The sequence below is a fragment of the Rattus rattus genome, chromosome 9 (genome assembly GCF_011064425.1).
Source record: "Rattus rattus isolate New Zealand chromosome 9, Rrattus_CSIRO_v1, whole genome shotgun sequence".
Classification (NCBI taxonomy): domain Eukaryota; kingdom Metazoa; phylum Chordata; class Mammalia; order Rodentia; family Muridae; genus Rattus; species Rattus rattus.
In genome coordinates, this window is record NC_046162.1 from 82,994,678 (window position 1) to 83,013,399 (window position 18,722).

General features: G+C 48.3%; 1 protein-coding gene across 1 annotated transcript; it reads right to left on the bottom strand.

The window, feature by feature from the left end:
- Positions 1–600: 600 nt before the first annotated feature.
- Positions 601–9,962, bottom strand: Mpo (myeloperoxidase). Its single transcript, XM_032913217.1, has 13 exons — positions 9,874–9,962; positions 9,639–9,732; positions 9,141–9,316; positions 8,593–8,716; positions 8,364–8,493; positions 8,078–8,284; positions 6,874–7,192; positions 4,172–4,332; positions 3,702–3,957; positions 3,203–3,373; positions 2,197–2,434; positions 1,360–1,571; positions 601–690 (listed from the first exon to the last, which is right to left on the bottom strand). The coding sequence occupies exons 1-12, from the start codon at positions 9,947–9,949 to the stop codon at positions 1,367–1,369; spliced, it is 2,157 nt and encodes a 718-aa protein (XP_032769108.1). The 5' UTR covers positions 9,950–9,962; the 3' UTR covers positions 601–690; positions 1,360–1,366.
- Between the last annotated feature and the right edge of the window lie 8,760 nt (positions 9,963–18,722).

The following is an 18,722-nucleotide window of genomic DNA, read 5'->3' on the forward strand; positions in this document are numbered from 1 at the left end:
TTTACCTCACCATTCTCTTACCGTTAGCTCCCAGGGGGGTTCCCCACCCCTCACAAATGAGAAGACAGGAAAGGAGAAGACAAGAGTCAGCTAATCCACTGTGGACCAGCTCCTGACAAGACCACTGGCCAGACACACCCTTCCCCTTCCCAGACACTGGGGTCTGATGACTGGAAGGAGTCATCTGCCCCCTTGAGCATCCCCAGGCCACTCACTATGCTAGTCTGCAGAGACACAGAGGCCTCTATTCTCTCAGCAAAGCCTTCCCACCAGACCTCAGCTTTCTGTCTCACTGGCTGTCCCCTCCCCTTCCCAAAGACAGACACAGAATAAGCATGCAGCAAACACACAACAGAACAATGAACAAATACCAGAACGTGGTGTCCACCTTCCCGTTCCACAGAGCTGTAGAGAAGTACATGAAGAACGAGGGTCTGTGTGGCCTGGCTGCCCTCCACATATGGAATAGACAAAGGAGGGCACCCCAGCACAATCATCACCCTAGAAACACCCTGAGGTTCAGATCACACTGGCTTAAGTTCTCAGACCAGAGGGACCCTCCCGCTGAAGGCACGGCCCCTTCACAGACACAGAACAAGATCCCCATCCACCATGCTTTATTAGTGTAAACCTCGGGTACAGATAGCACAAAAAAGGCCAATGGCCTCCGTTCCTCTTCGGGGCAGACTCCTGTGAATAGCAAGAGAATAGAGTAAGGGAGAAGGGGAGACCGCTAGGCGAGCCAAGCTGGCCTCGGACTGCACACAGCCACACAGTCCAGCTGCTAACTGCACTCCCTCTGGAGGCCACGTGACAAGGCCTTGGCATTCATCTTTGGTATTCATCTTTATTGCTTCTGTTTCCCACGGCCAGCGCAGTGCCTGGCACACGACAGCTGCCACAGTAGTGAGCTGGAGAGACAGTAAGCCCTCTAATAAGCCATGGCTACTTTTATTCATAAGGAAGAGAATTTATACTTAGAGTAACTTGGCCAACGTCACACACAGTACTATGCTACCGGGTGATGACTTGAACTCAGGCTGTCCGCTCACTGCCTCCCATGTTCTTATTATGGTCATGAGCAGTGAGCCCAGACTCATGTGATTGACACACAAGGCACATCGAGCATTGCCCATGCTCACAGCCCACATGCACTTGCAATACTAATTTCTGTATGTTGTCTCTATAGGTGTGCACACGTGTACGTGCAAACACACTTGTGCACTCACAAGTGAATGTCCAGTCATTTTTCCCACTGGCACCCACAATGTCAACAAAGATAGGTTCACCCAGGGCAGAGAGTTCTCTGTGATTCCCACTAGACAACTAGGTATACCCTTCAGTGTATCATGCCCTTACCCGGCCTCTAGGTCTCCTTCCAGGAAGCCAGATTCAGTTTAGGAAGGGTGTTACAGCTGACAAAGTCTCGGGGGTGTGAGTTGGACATGAAGATGTTGTTCTTAGACACGGTAGTGATGCCAGTGTTGTCACAGATGATGCGGGGCAAGGAGATGGTAGCCAAGGCCTGTCTCTGCTGTTTACTGAACACACCCGGGTTCTCCCACCAAAACCTGCATGAGAGCATCGTGAACATTATGTCTGAGGATGTCCCGAGTGAGGACACCCTGGGATACCCAGGACATCGCCTGGCTTGATCTGGCCTCTGAGTGTGAGAGAACCACAGAAGAATCTTATCTACAGCACAGGAGAGCTCAGGTCCTGGGCAGTGCCCACTCAGCCCAGAGGACAGGGGCATAGCTGCTTGGGTCCCAGTCTCATGCATCCGTCCACAGGGATAAAAGAGAGCCGGGATTGCTCTCCTTGACTGGGACACCTTTTTCAACATTCCCAACAAGGCGTAAAGATAGACGTGGAGATAGACAGGGTCAGGATGAAATGACATGAAAGGGGGTCAGCGGGAGACTTTTGGAACTTTTCCATGGTGACTGACGCCTTCATAGTAGCACTAAGAAACCCAGAGAACGTATTAAGAGTGGCATTTTGGGGACCCGCAAGATGGTTCGGTGGGCAAAGGCACGTACCACCAACACTGAGAACTTGAGTACCATCTCTGGACCAGACATGGAACCAACTCAAGTAAATTGTCCTCTAAGCGCCCACGTGACTGCTGCGGTGCGCATGCGCCCCCTCCTGGCCCCACATGTGTGGCACCCTGCGGTCCCACAGCTTCTTTACCTATCGCCATCCCGTAGCTTCCTAAACTGAGTGCCAATGAGGCAGGCAAGGAGCTGGCCTACGCGGCCATTGGGCTCCAGGGGCTCGGACACACCGCCCATCCAGATGTCAATGTTGTTGGGCGTGCCATACTGTGCCATCAGCTTCCGTGCCAGCTCCAGGTTCTTCAGCACCGTGCCGAGCTCACCCACTGTGCTGGGCTGTGGAAGCCCACAGAAGCGTCTCCAGGCATTGTATCCTGCGTTGGGTCAGAGAACAGGTAGCTGTAAATGGACCCCGCTCCTGCCGGGTAGAAAGAGTACTGGGAAGCACAGGAAAGAGATCTTCGAAATCCCACCTCAGTACACAAGGCCACAAGTAGAATGAATCCCTAAACGATTGGCTCGGGCCAAAGTGGGCAGCTGGGCCCCTCCAGACTTCTTGTTCTTTTCCTCTCTCTCTCCTACCCTCTCTCCTCCTATTTGTGGTAAGCCCTGCATTACCACAAATCCCACCAGGCTCAAGTATGGAGACGCACATTGTCTCTTAGAGCAGCAGCCTAATGTTTTGGTGTCTGACTGGGAGAATGAAACTATGTCCCGGAGGCGTGGCCACGTGTGCTACTCCACAACACAGTCATGGGGCTTTTGGGTTACGCTGATCCACTTGGGTCCAACCTCCACGTCTCTCACTGACGTGGCTAAAGCACCCAGCCAAGATCCTAACTGCTCTAAGGCCTAGTTTCCTCGTCAGTAAAAATAACAGTGGTACTCTCCCATCCCCGGGTTCATGAATGAGTCAGAATGAACTGATGATGGAGACAGACTTCCAGATCATGGGATGAAGTTCCGTTGCTATGCAGGTGCAAAAGTCCGGCTTGTGAAGAAACCAAGACAGGCCGAACTTCGGCCACAGGGGCTTGGAAAGGGCAGGGCCTAGCCTCAGGTGCTTCCTGAGAACTGGGAAAGGGACCCTGAGCAAGGGGAGCTGCCTGGGAGGTGGGATGGGGCTGTGGCTGGCCTCTCACCTGGGAGGCCATGATCCCGGCTGCGCTGCATGTTAAGGGCAGGTAAGTCAAGACCAATCCTCATGACCTGCTCAAACAGTCGCTCCCGGATCTCATCCACCGCAATTTGGTTCTGGCGATTCAGTTTGGCAGGAGTCGCCATGAGGCCACGGAGGATGGGGTCAATGCCACCTGAGGTCAAGAGAGCAAAGCGAACGGAAAGGTTATCTTGCTACTGCTACGAGAGCACACAATGGAGTCAGGGCTGGTCCATGTGGAGTTCAGAGATCAGAGAAAAACCGTAAGCACATGCAACACTTGGGGCCAAGGCAGCCACAGAGACCAATCATCACCAGGCACTCTTTGACCCGAAGGTTCACAAGGTTGGGATGCTCTAACCTTCTGGGTCAATGAAACTGGAAAGCAAGATGAAAAAAAGACCCCTCCCTAGCCCAGTTCCCGGCAATCAAGCCCACACCATCCCATCCTCAGCTGCTGGCTTTTCTTAGGTTCCATTCACCTTCCAGCACGACTCTCCAGCTGGCAAAAAAGACCCTGCTGAGTGGGACACGGGGGTTGGGTCCTGTGGACCGGTACTGATTGTCCAGGCGGAACATGAAGGGTTGGATGAGGGTGTGGCCGTAACGGAAAGCGTTGGTGAAGACATTGGCGATTCGAGGGTCTACTGAGTCATTGTAGGATCGGTACTGGGGTAGGTACTTCTTCATGGCTGCTGGCCCCAACACCAAGGGCAGGTAGTCTCGGTATGTGATGATCTAAAAGAAAGTCACTTCATTTTAGATGTCTATTTATTCCTCCCTGTGGTCTCCAGCTTGGGGGAATCGCCCCTACCTGGCTAGGATCAGGAGCTGATCTCCCCTAGTCTTAGATCTGAATTTAACAGAAGGACATAAAGAGAGCAAACCAGTGTTCAGGAGAGATAAAAAGCTGCCCAAGAACACATGGCCGAGATGCGTAAGGACAGCCTACCTGGACCATGGCCCCCACAATCTTCCGGGCCTCCTGGTAAAGCTTCTCCCCATTCCAGCGAGGATTCAGGCGCTTGAGTTCTGTGGCCAGACGGTTATGCTCTCGCACGAAGAGGGTGTGCATGGAGGTGAGCTCTGGCATCTCGCTGGAGCGCATGTCCCCTTAGGGAAGCAAAGCCTTTGTCATCTTTACGGTCTCCATCCCTGTCTGGCAAAGTCTTTCTGTGGCCCTCCTGTGCCTGTTCTCCACCTACCCATACACACCAAACTCAAGTGTCATCCACAGGCTGACATAAGAGCTTGGAAACCCTGTAGTTCTTCCTGCAGCCTTACCCAATAGCCATGATGTTTGACTTGTCACCTGCCTGTAGCTCAGATCAGGAGAACTTTAGGCACAAGTCCAAGTCTTGTGTCTTTCTGTATTTTACCCTTTACTACACACACACACACACACACACACACACACACACACACACACTACACACATATGCACACACACTAATCATACATACACATACATACACATAATACACTCATACACACATATACACATACATACACACATACATACTATACATACACACATACTACACATATACATACATACATGCACATGCAAAGACATACACACATACCACATACACATACATACACACATACATACTATACATACACATATACATACATACACATGCAAAGACTTACACACATACTACATACACATACACACCCACTACACAGACATACACACATATACACACACATACTATATACACATGCACACATACTACACACATACACACATACATACACATATACATACACATGCATATACACTACACAGACACACACACATAATACACACATATTATACACATATACTATACAGACATATCCCTACACACATACTACAAACACACATAAACACATATATTACACACATACTACATACACATAATGCACACACATACATACCCATACACACTACACAGACATACTACATACACATACTACACACACATATATCCACACCATACATACTACACACACATACATATACACTACAGAGACATACTAAGCACATACCTACACACATACACACACACCACACATACTGCATACACACATACACACCCCATGGTACATGAACACTCCCAAGAGCAAGTACTCATCTTATTGTCTTGATTTGGCGCAAGACAAAAAGCAGTCTGCATGTCCTCTGATCTAATTGGATGCCACTTCAGAATCCTTTCAAAACAGGACCCCAGAATCCTGTACTACCTGAGATAGCTGTCGTTAGCACTCTCACTACAAGCCAACTGGACAAGCCGAGGTGGTGGGGAGAAGGCACAGGATGTGTGCATCCACACCTAAGACTATTTGAGGAAGCACAAAGTCCCCAACTCCTCTAGTGCTCCACAAACCTTACTCAGGGAAGGCCAGAAGGCGAGGCTCAGGACCTTTGCTGCAAGACACTGACTGGGCTCAGCCCTCGCCAACTTAGAAAGAAGACTCTGAGAGGAAAAGATATTCCTGAGAGCAGTTTCTCCACCCCGTGAGTAACCAGATGTCATGACTAGCCCAAAAGAGAGCAGGCCCTCCCTTAGGAGACACACCCTTGCATTGACCTTGACTCTCCTGCCAGGGGACCCACAAGAGACCACCAGGACCCCTAGAAGGGAGGGGAGGTGCAAGAAGAAAGACTTGTACCACTGGGTGTGGGCTTGATGGTCTACATGAATCAACCCAACACGTGCGAGGCTAAGATAGGAAGATTGAGGAGTGTTTGAAGCTAGCCTGGGCTTCAAAGCAAGTACCAGACTTGCTAAGGCTAGCTATATAACCCAGTCTAAAAATCACAGAAAGGTGGAGGGAGAGGTGTCAATTTCTCGGTGAGCCCACAATCCCTACCCCAATCCCATCACCAAACTGTCGAGTACCACGGAGTGATATTCCGTGACACAATCTACTAGAACTTTCTGGGGTGAGGAAAACAATCACTTCTCCACTACCAAGTAGGGAAGCCACTAGCCCATGGGGCTACTGAGCCCTTAAAATGTGGTTACTACAGAAACTTTTAATTTAATTTCAATTTACGTATTTATTGGTTTATTTTTTCTTCTTTGTGTTTTAAGACAGGGTCTCACCGTCATCACTCTATACCCCTGACTGTCCTAGAACTCACTCTGTAGACCAGGCTGGCCTTGAGCTTCCATGAGCCTCTGCAAAGACTGGGATTAAAGGTGTGAGCCTACAAAAAAGTCAAACTGAAATGACAACATGTGGCTACTGGCTCCAGCTTGGACAGGGTGGTTCTAAAGGGTGAGGAGAATGGATTCCTCTCTGTCACTTTTATTCTCTGTTCCCTTTTGGGCAGAGACCCAGCTCTCTCTTTTCCCACAGTCCATGGGAGGGAAAAGAGAAAAAGATGCGTAGACGACAGAGGGTCCTTAGCAGCCCTGTGTCATCATCTTTGATTGATAGAGGGAGGATTTTTTTTTTTAATTATGTATGTGGTTTGTTTTTGCCGTTGTTATTTTCCTTTCTGTCTCTATCCAACTTGTTACCAAGGCAACTAGACTAATAAGTGGTTGAGACCAGTGTCTCTTATCACAAACACACATGCGGCTCACACGAAGGCTCACTGAGGTCACACAAGCTGGAAACAGTTCTATGCCACTCTAGATCGGTCCCCAGGCTGACCTGCCAGAAAACAAGGAATGCGGGCGGAGCGGTTGGTAAGGAGGCATGGGTCATCATGCAGGCTGTCAAAGGGCAACAGGGCCCGGCCGTTGTCTTGGAAGCGTGTATTGACAGCCAACAGCCCCAGCTGGTTGGTGAGGTTGCGCAATCTCCTGGCCAGGGGGTCCTCGCTGCCATACACCCCACTGGCATCCACGAAGGAAGTGAGCGCGTTGATCTGGTTGCGAATGGTAATGTTGCTCCCGGTGCATGCCGGGCAGGAGCGGAAGAAGGGGATGCAGTCCTTTTGGTCCTTGATTCGAGGGTCATTGGGTGGGATCTACAGCACAGAGAGAAGCTAGTCTGGTTTTCGTGAGTCGGGACAGCAGGCATTTGTAGCTTACAACCCTGCAGAAGAGAACTCTGGCCCCTCTCGAGCTGCAGGGAAGCTCTGGAGGTTCCATAGAATTACCGGGGCTCAGTCACCAAAGAGACTGAGGTTTAGGGGTGACCAAGAATCCATTGAACTGGAATGAGAGAGCCTCCTGGGGTTGAGCAAGGCCAGTCCTCTGAGCCCACTTCACTGCCTCTTAATCCTCTTATCTGGTTCTGCCTTTTATCTCTGTTCTGTCACCCTGGACCCCTAGCCCTTTATCTCCACTGCTTTTTTTTTTCTCCACCCCCCCAAACACACACACACACACACACACACACACACACACACACACACACACACACACACACACACACACACACACACACACACAAGGTGCTTTAACCCTGACTCTAACTACGGGGCAACCCAAAGACACACACACACATACACACATGCACGCACGCATGCACGCACGCATGTACGCACGCACGCACAATGTAAAGCAGGGTTAAGGAAGTGCTCACAGGAGAGAGAGCTCAGGCCAGTGTTCCTACACCAGGAGTATGAAGAAGACAGGTAAGGTCCTCATCCCAGAATTCTCCTGGCCTCACAAAGAGTCAGTCATCCCACCCCACAGGGCAATGCTAGGTTCGGGGTGCATATTAGGCTTCTTAAGTTGCCAGCTGGCTCTGCTGAGGGAGACAAGTATTGACTCTGGACCCAGGAATGAGGACCAGCCTTGCTCAGGGGTTAGGGAGGAACTAGGACCCAGAAGGGGCACAGTCACTAACATAAACCATCGTCCCTCTCTCTAGGCACAGACCATGGTGGACGGAAAGGAGGCAGCACCTTGAGGGGGAAGCAGGGTTGCTGCTGCAGGCAGCTGGTCTCACAGTTGAGTCCCGTGAGGAAGGAGAACCGGGTAGCTGGCTCTGGAGTCAAGGTGACATCATGGTCCAGAAACTGGCCCCACTGCATGAACATGAGTGCCCGCTCCTGGTCCTTGGTCAGCTGATCGTTGGGGAAACGTACGATGGCGTTGGAGACCTGACGAGCCTACAGCAACAAGCAGAGTCATTGGATGCCTGGGTCTTGCACATAGAGCCGGGCTCATCTCCCTCTACCGGACACTCACCAAGGGCACCTTGAAGCCACTGCGATTGACCTTGGGCGTCCAGCCAAAAGGCAAGGAGATGCCATCTTCATATTCTGCAGGCAGCCAGCGCACAAAGGCTCGGTTGGAGGCCCCCAGAGTGGGGCTGCGTCTAGAGGGAAGCACAGAGCTCTGGCCTGATGGGTCGCCACAGGCAGGACCTCGACCCCCTACCTACACCACACATCCCTGAACCGCCCTGGGCCCGCACCTGTTGTTGCAGTGTCCAGTGATGGTTCGATACTTGTCCTGCGGTGGGCATGTCACCCCCACATCCCGATAGGCACAGCCACTTGACACGGACAACAGATTCAGCTGAGCAGGCGTCAACACGTCTGCAAGAGTGAGCCATGATCTTAGACCTGAGCCTTCCCCCACCTTGTCTCCCATGCTAGGCAACCTGGGGCTGAGAAGCCCAGTGAGGCTGAGGAGTGGGCGGGCCAGCTCTGAGACTCCTTAGACCAGTGGTTCTCAAGTTTGCTAAGGCTGAGACCCCTTAATACAGTTTCTCATGGGGTGAGTGCAACCATAAAATTTTAGTCACTACTACATAACTGTAATTTTGCTACTGTTATGAATCTTGACGTAAAGATCTGTGTTTTCCAACGGTCTTAGGTGACCCATGTAAAAGAATCATTCGACTTACCAGACGGGGTCACGACCCGTAGGTTGAGAACCCTTGCCTTAGAGGGAGACTTGTAGTGGTGGATATTGCTGGGGGAAGAAGAGTGATGACTAAGAGGGAAGGAGTTACGGTACCTGTGACATTGAAAGGCCGTGGCCACAGGGGCTGCAGCTTCCTCTTCAGCAGGTCCAGGGCCACGTGCAGATAGTCGGCAGCCCTCACAGCTGTCCTGGTGCCCGCCACCGGCTGCTTGAAATACGATAGGAGTTCCATAGGGCTGGCGGAGCCACTTCGAAGACTCTGCTTGATGCTGCTCAGAGAAGGGAGGGCCAGAGAAAGGGGCACAGAGACACTCAGCAGGGACCAGCCTGTGGTGAGCAGGTGGAAGGGACTATGTAGAGAACCATAGACAAGTGGATTTCTTTTGTCCAAAGGATCTGGATCTCGATAATAGACAGAAAGCAAGGCCATCAAAGGAAGATGTTCTGACAGCCAGAAATTCAAGGACAGACAGACCAGGCCAGATTTCATCTGCAGACCCTCAACCTTTCTACCAACGCCCCATGGCCTGGCCTTTCTCCAGAAGACTTGGAGCAGCTTTACCCAGGGCGGTCAGGGCCTGGCGCTCCTACCTTTCTCTCCGCTCCTTGTAGGCTTTGTTCACCAGCCGCTTGGCTTCCTCCATGCAGTCCAGCACCACTGAGTTCGCCACTTCCCCCGGGAGCGCTGACCAGAGCATAAATCACAAGGTCAGGACTGGCCCCAAAGCAAAGGAGGCCTGCCCAGGGAAAGGGGAGCTGCTGGGCTGAGGATCCTCAACCCCATCCCTCAGTTCACCTACCCTCCCCCTCCTTTTGGTGCAATTACCTGGAGTGGCACCAGTGGAAGTCTGAAGCATGGCCAGGGGGGCCAGGAGGCCTGCCAAGGCCAAAAAAAGCTTCATCTTTGCAAGACAAAATGAAACTAAATAAAACAAACAAAATCAAAAAATCCTCAGTCCAGGAAGTGTCCTGAGATTCTGAAAAAGGAGAGGGGTTTACCATTCCCCTCCTCCCTTCATACATGGCCCTACCCCAATGGGCTTGGTCTATGAGGAAGGCCTCTGTGACAAAGAGGTCTACAAACCCAAGGCCCCCTCCAGCTATAGCCTCCAGTCCCCAAGAGTTCAACTCCACAACTTACCTGACACTGTCAACACCTCTCACTGACAACGAGTTTTTATGCCTTCTGAGCTGGGGGCGGGCTGACCTAAAAAGAGATGGACCTATCCTAAGACTAGACTCTCCTCCCCCACTGGGGTTAGGGGTGCACAGAGAGGGGCCCATGAAGTGGAGGGATGGACAGGGGGATGGATCAGAGCTACTACTCACAGAGAGCACAAGCAACTAGCCCCTCAAAATGTTGGTTAAACTGAGCATCCCAATTCCTTTGAAAAGAACCTAAATTTAGGGAGCAAGTTTAGGGAACCTAAATTTAGGCTAAGAAGTTATGGGAAGTAGGGTGGCCCCATGGAGAGATGGGGGTCACAGGGAAGATGTAGCAATGCTGACCCCCTTGAGGGCCTCAGAGTCACCCCCACTCCAACCCTGGTAGGAAGCCCCCAGTTCTCAGTGGAGCTGAGGAGACAGGAAATCTGGCTGGAGACAGTTAGGCTTCTCAGGAAAGAGGACCCTGGGGGCTACAGGCTCAGGGCAAAAGCAACTTCCTCTCTCCCCACAGCCCCTTCCTCTTAACCTCTGGCAGGGAAGGACCCTTAGCTGATTTCAGAGGGGGCAGAGCTTGTTGTGGTTAATGGTCAGTTGGCGAAGCAGCCCAGGGCCTGTCTGATTAAGACCAGTCAGTTAGGAAGGTTCAGGGTAAAGATCATTACGAAATAGAAAATGGGGAGGATTCCCCCTGAGAAAGGCAAGACATCCTCTATCAGGAACAGCCCTGTGCCTGCCCACCTCTGGAGACCCTGGGACAGGACTACTTTGGTCATCTCCTCTGGACCATTCTTGTCTATACTCAGATCCTTTCTTGGCTAAGGAGCAAGGAACAAGGCCACACTCAAACTTCTTCCCACTGTGCCCCGGGTCCTATCACCTAGGACACCGATTCCAGGCTCAGGAGAAAGAAATCATTTATTCTTCTGGTCTTGCTCGCTATTTGTAAACCCCGACAAGTAGCTTTTCGAGAGTTGGATTCTAGAATGTTATAAACTTTTGAGACCACTTTTTGAGTCTACCGGTAACATATTTTCATAGATTAGAACCTGCAGGACAAGAATAAGCAAGAGAGGGGTTGGGGATTTAGCTCAGTGGTAGAGCGCTTGCCTAGGAAGTGCAAGGCCCTGGGTTGGTTCCCAGCTCTGAAAAAAAAAAACAAAAAAAAAAAAAAAAAAAAAAAAAAAAAAAAAAATAAGCAAGAGATAAAATAAATTGAGCCTCAAGTGCTAGTACAAACCTCTAATCCTAGCATTTGAGAAGCAGAGGCAGGAGGACCAGATGTTGGCCGAGGAAGCCAGCCTGACTTACATGAGACCTTGTCTCAAAATAAAACATTAAGTAGAAATTACCAATTGCTACTGTAGATGATTCTTTTTCAAGGTGTGTCATTGTGTTTCACATGAATAAGCAACAAGAGAGAATAAAATTTCCCATAATTCCAGTACTCACCAATACTTTAATGATTTACTAGCCATTGTATAGAAAATAATATTCGTTTTAAAAGACTGTTAAGGATAATTTTAGCAGGGCAATGGTAGCACTTGGGAGACAGAGGCAGGGAGATCTCTGTGAGTTCGAGACTAGCCTTGTTTACAGAGTGAGTTCTAGGACAGCCAGTGATACACAGAGAAACCCTGGAGAGAGAGAGAGAGACAGAGAGAGAGAGAGAGGAGAGAGGGAGGAAGGGAGATAGGGAGACACAGAGAGAGAGGAGAGAGAGAATAATTCTTTTACAGCATTTTTAGACAATATCTTATTATTAATTACTATTAATTATTAATAATAATTATTATTGCCCAGGCTGATCTTGACCTTGAGCTCCTCTTGAACTGCATCAGCCTCTGGATTACTAGGATCGCAAATAGTACCACCTAGCCTGGCACAACCTGTCACAGGACTCCACAGTTTAGTCTGCACACCTCCTTGTCAATGCATATGCGTTGGTTTCATGGCATGTCTTTATCCCTTGGCTGGAGGTGTATGCATGTGCTCACACGGTTGCCAGAGGACAGCTCGCATGGGTCTGCTCTCTCCACCATATGGAGCCTCATGCTTGGTGCAGGTGACTTTAGCCACTGAACCAGCTCTCTGACCTCTTTTGTCTCTGCCCTTTTTGTTTGTTTGTTTTGAGACAGAGAATTTTTATGTAGCCCTAGTTGTCCTGGAACTCACTATGTAGATCGGGCTAGCCTCCAACTCATAGAGATCTATCTACCTCAGTCACAAGCGCTGGGAGGTAAAGGTTTGCACCACCATGCTGGGCACCATTGACTTTATTTTGATGCCTGTGGATTTTGTATGAACAATGTATATACTTTATTAACTCTTTCTTGTTAGATACTTGGATTGTTTCCAGTTTTCACTGCTATGGACAAGGAGAAACATCCTTGAAGTTAAATCTCTAGTCCCATCTTCCATTGTTTCCTTAGGCAAGAAGTCTCAGTTGGGAGCAGCTCTGCTTGTCACTGGGTATGCAAGGCAAGTGGATGCTGATCTTGAAGCCAGCCTGTTTGAGACAGAGCAAGACCCAGTCTCGCTTTGTTGTTTGTTTGTTTGTTTGTTTCAAAATATCTTAGCAGTAAAATTTGGGCTTGCACAATTTTAGGGCTTCAGGATGTATTGCCAAATGTCCCTTATGGGGACTATACGCCTTCCTCCCAGCAACCAAGCATAACAGCACTAGTCCTCAACTGCCTTCATCTGGCCTTTTGAAATGTTGGAAAGAAGAGACATTTAATGGCTATAGTAAGAAGAAAGTCCAGCAAGGAAATGCTGTTGCCAAGGATACCAGTGTGGTACAGTTTAGAGTCATCTCTCAGGCTCCCCGACTTCCAAGCCAAGCAGGTCTCTGCAGCTGACCTTTTGTGGGTGACTTATTTAATGGGTATTTATTAAGTCTTTGCATATGCCGTGCTTTGGGCTACAGTGGACAGGGAACACACTCCCTGGAGCAAAGTAGGGGCCTTATCTACAAGGAGCTCCCAAGGAGGAAGCCAGAAGATAAACAATGGTATTCTATACCTGCACAAAGTGTCACACCTACACACCTGACACACCCCACAGGATGTCAAAGCACTTGGGTCAACTGGGACTCAGGGAGACCAAAAGAGACTTCCTTGAACAATCTATGCTTTATGTAGCCCTAGTTGAATGATGTCTGTGATGACCAAAGAAACACAAATTGGGAAAGAGGTTCTGGGTACCCCAAATACCAGACATCACTCAGATTGTTTCAGCACTGAGGCAGAGTGGCTCCTGGTTAGATTGAGGAGACACATGGGGCCTGGGGCCCAACACTTTTGAATTTTTGTCCTTAAGGGCCCCAGCAGCAAGAGACTGTGGGTCACCTAGCAACACAGGGCAGTCACAGAGATTGCAGACCCGGTTGCTGAAAACACCATGAATTCCCACCAGTTGGGATGCTGGCCCTGCCTTTCCATAGGCAGCAAGGCGAAAGGAATGCTGGGGTTGGGGGAGCAAATATATGTAGCTTTCTACCCATGGGAGAGGTGCATTCTCAAACAGAAGCCTGTCTAACCTGCTCAGGGTTAGGGTTGTGGGCTTAAGTAGGTAGGCACAAGGCCCAGAGATGCTTTGTGACTTTCTAATAATCCTGGCCATTTGACCCTGCCACATTTGTGGCCACTGGAAGGTCAGCAGCTTCCCTTATCTGTATTCTGTTTCCCTCACCTAGCTAAGCCCTATATGTGAGACACAGAGGCCCTGAGAACTTGGAACATCTGAAGGAAAGATGACTCCCCCAAAAGAGGTTCCAAACAAGCATTGTCCCAACAACCAAGCCTCAGCTCCCTGTCCCAGGGAGGGTATGTGAAGGGACTTCTGCATCTCCAGACTGCAGTCGTCACGGGAGGGAATAGCCTACATAGTACACATATCTCGCTGCTTTCCCTTTTCCCTACTGAACTTTCCCAAATATCGAAGGCCTTAGGGTTTAGCCCAGCTTCCTGTGTAATAACTGGGCAGCTATTGATTGCAAAACAGATGACTCTTTCTTAACACTGTTTAGGAAACCGTTCAGTTGGAATTTGTTGGAGTCTAGGGGTCGCCTCGCAAGCCACAGGACACTAGTCTCAGACGGAGATAGTTTATTGAGCATTCGCCCCGGTCAGACTCGGGAGCTGACTGCAATGCTCAGCTAGAATCCTATAGAGTTTTAAGACTGAGATCCACAAATATCTGTGCTAAGTGATTTCGCTGATCAAGATTTATGAATAGAGGATTTCGTTAGGAACAAGTCTTTGTTGTACCAGTATCCTGCTCCCATTGGTTGCAGCATTCAACTGTGGCAGGGGACTTGTCTTGCCTAACGTTCATGTCTTAACTTGCCAACCAGGATGTTAGTTACTCACACATATGTCTCCTTCTGCCAAGTAGGATGTCAATACCCAAGGAGATCTTGGGAACTCAAACTTTTATTTTTTTATTTTATATGGAAGTCTTATTCCAAATAGCTTTTTATATTGGTGCAGGTGTCTCTCCCTTATGTTGGGGTCCATCCCAGGGGCACTTATAACAGCGAGAATTATAAAAGCATATACATAGTGCAGGAAGTGCTGCTGGGCGATTGTTTGGGGTCCAAGCTTTTTGTGGTTAACTCTATGAAGCGATTCTAACTGACTTCTATTGTGATTGGTTTCCAAGAGCACAAAATATGACAGTCAACTTGGACATGAGAAGGTTTCTTAGTAACAGCAGTGACAACATACGAGAAAATTTCCTTATAACATTAGTAACGGCACAAAATGGCAGGCTAGATAGGTAACAGTTACCTAGACCTTAACAAGATTCCAGTGTGTGTGTGTGTGTGTGTGTGTGTGTGTGTGTCTAGCTATGGAACCTGAAGACGAGGCATTGGCATTGGGGATGCAAACATACCAAGATTGGTCTTGCCTTGATCTTCTTCAAAATCTTCTTTCAGTGAGGGTTTAAAATTACACAAGGGGCTGACGGTATAACTCATTTGATAGAGTGCTTGCCTAAAACGCAAGAGGCCAGGGATCAGTCCCCAGCACAGCATAAATATCATATAATGTACCTATAATGAGAGCACTAAGAAGACAGGGACAGGAACTCAAGATCATTCTTGACTTCATAGCAGGATTGAGGCCAGCCTGGGCCACAAGAAACCCTGGGTCAAAAAAAAAAATTGGGGCTGGACAGATGGCTCAGAGGTTAAGAGCACTGTCTGCTCTTCCAAAGGTCATGAGTTCAATTCCCAGCAACCACATGATGGCTCACAACCATCTGTAATGGGACCTGGTGCCCTCTTCTGGTCTGCACGTGTACATGCAGGTGGAATGCTGTATACACAATAAATAAATCTTTAAAAAAAAAAAATTACAGATGAGGTTACACTTCCCCTTACACAGGGTTAAGGTGACACTCCCAACTTTGATCCCTTACTTTCACACTATTTTTTTTTAAAGAAAACTCTATTTGCTTGTTTGATGGTTTGTTTTATGTGTATGAATACACTATCGCTGTTTTCAGACACACTAGAAGAGGGCATTGGATCCCGCTACAAATGGTTGTGAGCCAACATGTGGTTGCTGGGATTTGAACTCAGGACCTCTGAGAAAGCAGTCGGTGCTCTTAACCACTGAGCTATCTCTCCAGCCCCCTTTTCTTCTCTTTTTTAAGCATAAACATTTTGGTCAGCTTGTATTTGTCTCTTCGAATCATTTGTCTTATATTCACTCATTTGTGGACCTGTGGGGAATACTTTTCCATAACTGACGTCACTCTATGTCTGTCGCTCAGCAACACGTTTTGGCTGGGAGTGTAGCTCAGTGGTGGAGCATTTGCCTGAACAAAGGCCCTGGGCTCATTCTTCATCACTGAGGACAATATTTCTCGCAGGTCTGTCTCATGTACTTAAAAAAAAAGATTTCACTTATCACGCACAAGGTCTGCACAAGCTCAAGCCAGTCCAAATCCCAGCACGGGGAGACTGGAGCCGAGCACAAGTCCAGCCTCTAGCTGCTATTGGCAGCTGATAGTTGCAGGGAGAGGGGGACTGTAATGGGTAGTTTTGGCTGCACCACTCTGTTTCCGGCTGGTTGCAGGGGCATACCTGCCCAGGACCTATCTCGGGATCCGCAGATGAAAGACACACATTAGCTCATTTTTAACCTCCCTTCTTGGCTCTGTGGCTGGGCTCTTCCAGGCCTTCCATGGCTAGCGTTCCCTTAACTTTACCCCTAGCCCAATGCCTCCAAATCTGCCCTCAACTTAGTTGTCCAGTTACCTTCTGTGAAGCCCAAGACACTTTCGGGCCGCCCTTCTGTGGGCTAAGTTCCTTTTCTGCCTACATTTTGGAAGATCTCCCCTACAGCTCTGAGTCTTTTCCATCTCTCTCCCCGGAAGTATCTCAATTCTCCTCCTCCTACCCTCTCCTCTCTCCTAGCCTTAGGGAAACCTGGAAGTCCCACCTCTTTCTTTCTACCCAGCCATTAGCTGCTGGCATCTTTATTGATAGATCAAAAACCAAATGGGGGCAAGGACCTTCAGCATCAGTAAACACAAATTCCTGATTAAATCAAAGCATGAACCACTCCTCTACAGGGAGGTCGGTTTTCATTAAGGGTGTGGCTCCTGGTAGGTAGAGCATGCTCTGTGGATGGCTCCCATACCCAGGAGTATGGAAGTACAAATTGAACTCAAGACGTATCAAAGAGGGAGATGGGGGGAGGGGGACACAAAGTTAGGTGGTTAAGGAAAAGAACTGTGGAGCTGAGAGGAATCGAGAGAAGGGTACATACATATATGAATGTCTCAGAGAATTAATAAAATGCTTTTTAAAAAATGTTACTTTTCAGGGTTGGGGATTTAGCTCAGTGGTAGAGCACTTGCCTAGCAAGCACAAGGTCCTGGGTTCGGTCCCCAGCTCTGAAAAAAAGAAAAGAAAAAAAAATGTTACTTTTCAAATTGTTATGTAAGGGCTGGGGCCCTGGCTCAGGGCTGGAACATTTGACTTGCACATATGAGTTCACAGTTTTGCCAAAAGCCCTTTGACTTATTACATATGCATTTGAACTACTACGGTTTGCTTCATTGGGCTGTAAGACTTTTATGTGATTAATTTTTCTCTTAACACAAGCTGACATTTCCCCATTATTGAAAACAATGAAGTAAGAAGGCTCTTTGTATGCACTCATACCTGTTCTGTGGTGTAAACTAGGCACATGGATTTAGCATTTGTGTTTCCTTTTCTGGAGATTGAACTGGGCCCCTCGAACATGCTAGACAAGCACTCAACCACTGAGCCTTGGTTTTGTGCATTCTAATTTCTTTAAGAGGAGAAGATATTCCATAGCTTATCCCCTGCCTCTAAGGTACTGTTCTGAATTTTCATTCCATAGATATTTCCAAGCTGGTCTCCAGTTTGTTTTGTTTTGTTTTTGCAAAAATGAAGGGGGAATCACACGGGATCTCGTGATACTGGCTCAGTTCCACTCCTTGAATTAACAGTGAGAATAGGCATATTTTTATTTTATTGACATTGCAGCCCACTGTCAGTTTTCTGCCTGGTTTTGTCCATCTTTCTCTTGAGTTGGCACTCTTCTCTTTTATTGATTTTTTTGCTTTAAATTTTTTTTTTTCAGAGCTGGGGACCGAACCCAGGGCCTTGCGCTTGCTAGGCAAGTGCTCTACCACTGAGCTAAATCCCCAACCCCTTGATTTTTTTAAAACTTGTTTGTACCCCCATATAAACTCCAACCCTTCCATTCTTCTGTATGCTGTGAAATATTTCGCTCATAATTGCTTTTTTATTTATTTTCCACAACATTTTCAAGCAGTCAGATTTGTCATTCTCTTTCAGACCTTGCTTTTGTCTCTGGTATAGATATACGTTCTTGTGTATGTTTATAAAACCTTAGCCCTTTTTTTAAATATTTAGATTCTTAATTCATCTTAAAATTCTGTGCATGTCAACAGGAAGATATCATAAAGATTTCTTTTCAAATAAGCAACCAACTGTCTCAAAACTTTTTCTTTTCTTTTTGAGACAGGACCTCACTGTGTGGCCCTTGGCTGAGCTGGAGCTCACTCTGTAGACCAGGCTGACCTCAAACTCACAGAGATCCACCTGCCTCTGCCTCCCAAGTACTGGGATTAAAAACATGGGCCACCACGTCCCCCAAGTCCTCGTTATATCATGCCATTTCTCTGCTGACTTGTGGCCCTACTCTCGTCGCTCAACCATAAATTGAGTGTTTCTAGATGTTCCAATCCACTGGTCTACTAGTTCACTTACTTACCTCTCCTATGTTAATATGCCACCGTTATCATTCCTACAGTTGTCAAATATTTTTAAGGATGGAGGTTTGGGTGGGCTGTTTGTCTACTCTGTCTCTCTGGAATGGAGCAGTGGGCTGAACTTGCCCATATTCACTCTACTCCGAGGTGTTTTGAACATGATCCCTACCGGTTTGTCTTTTACAAGTCTGCTGTTCCCAGCCAGAGGGACCCACTTATTGCTTTCAA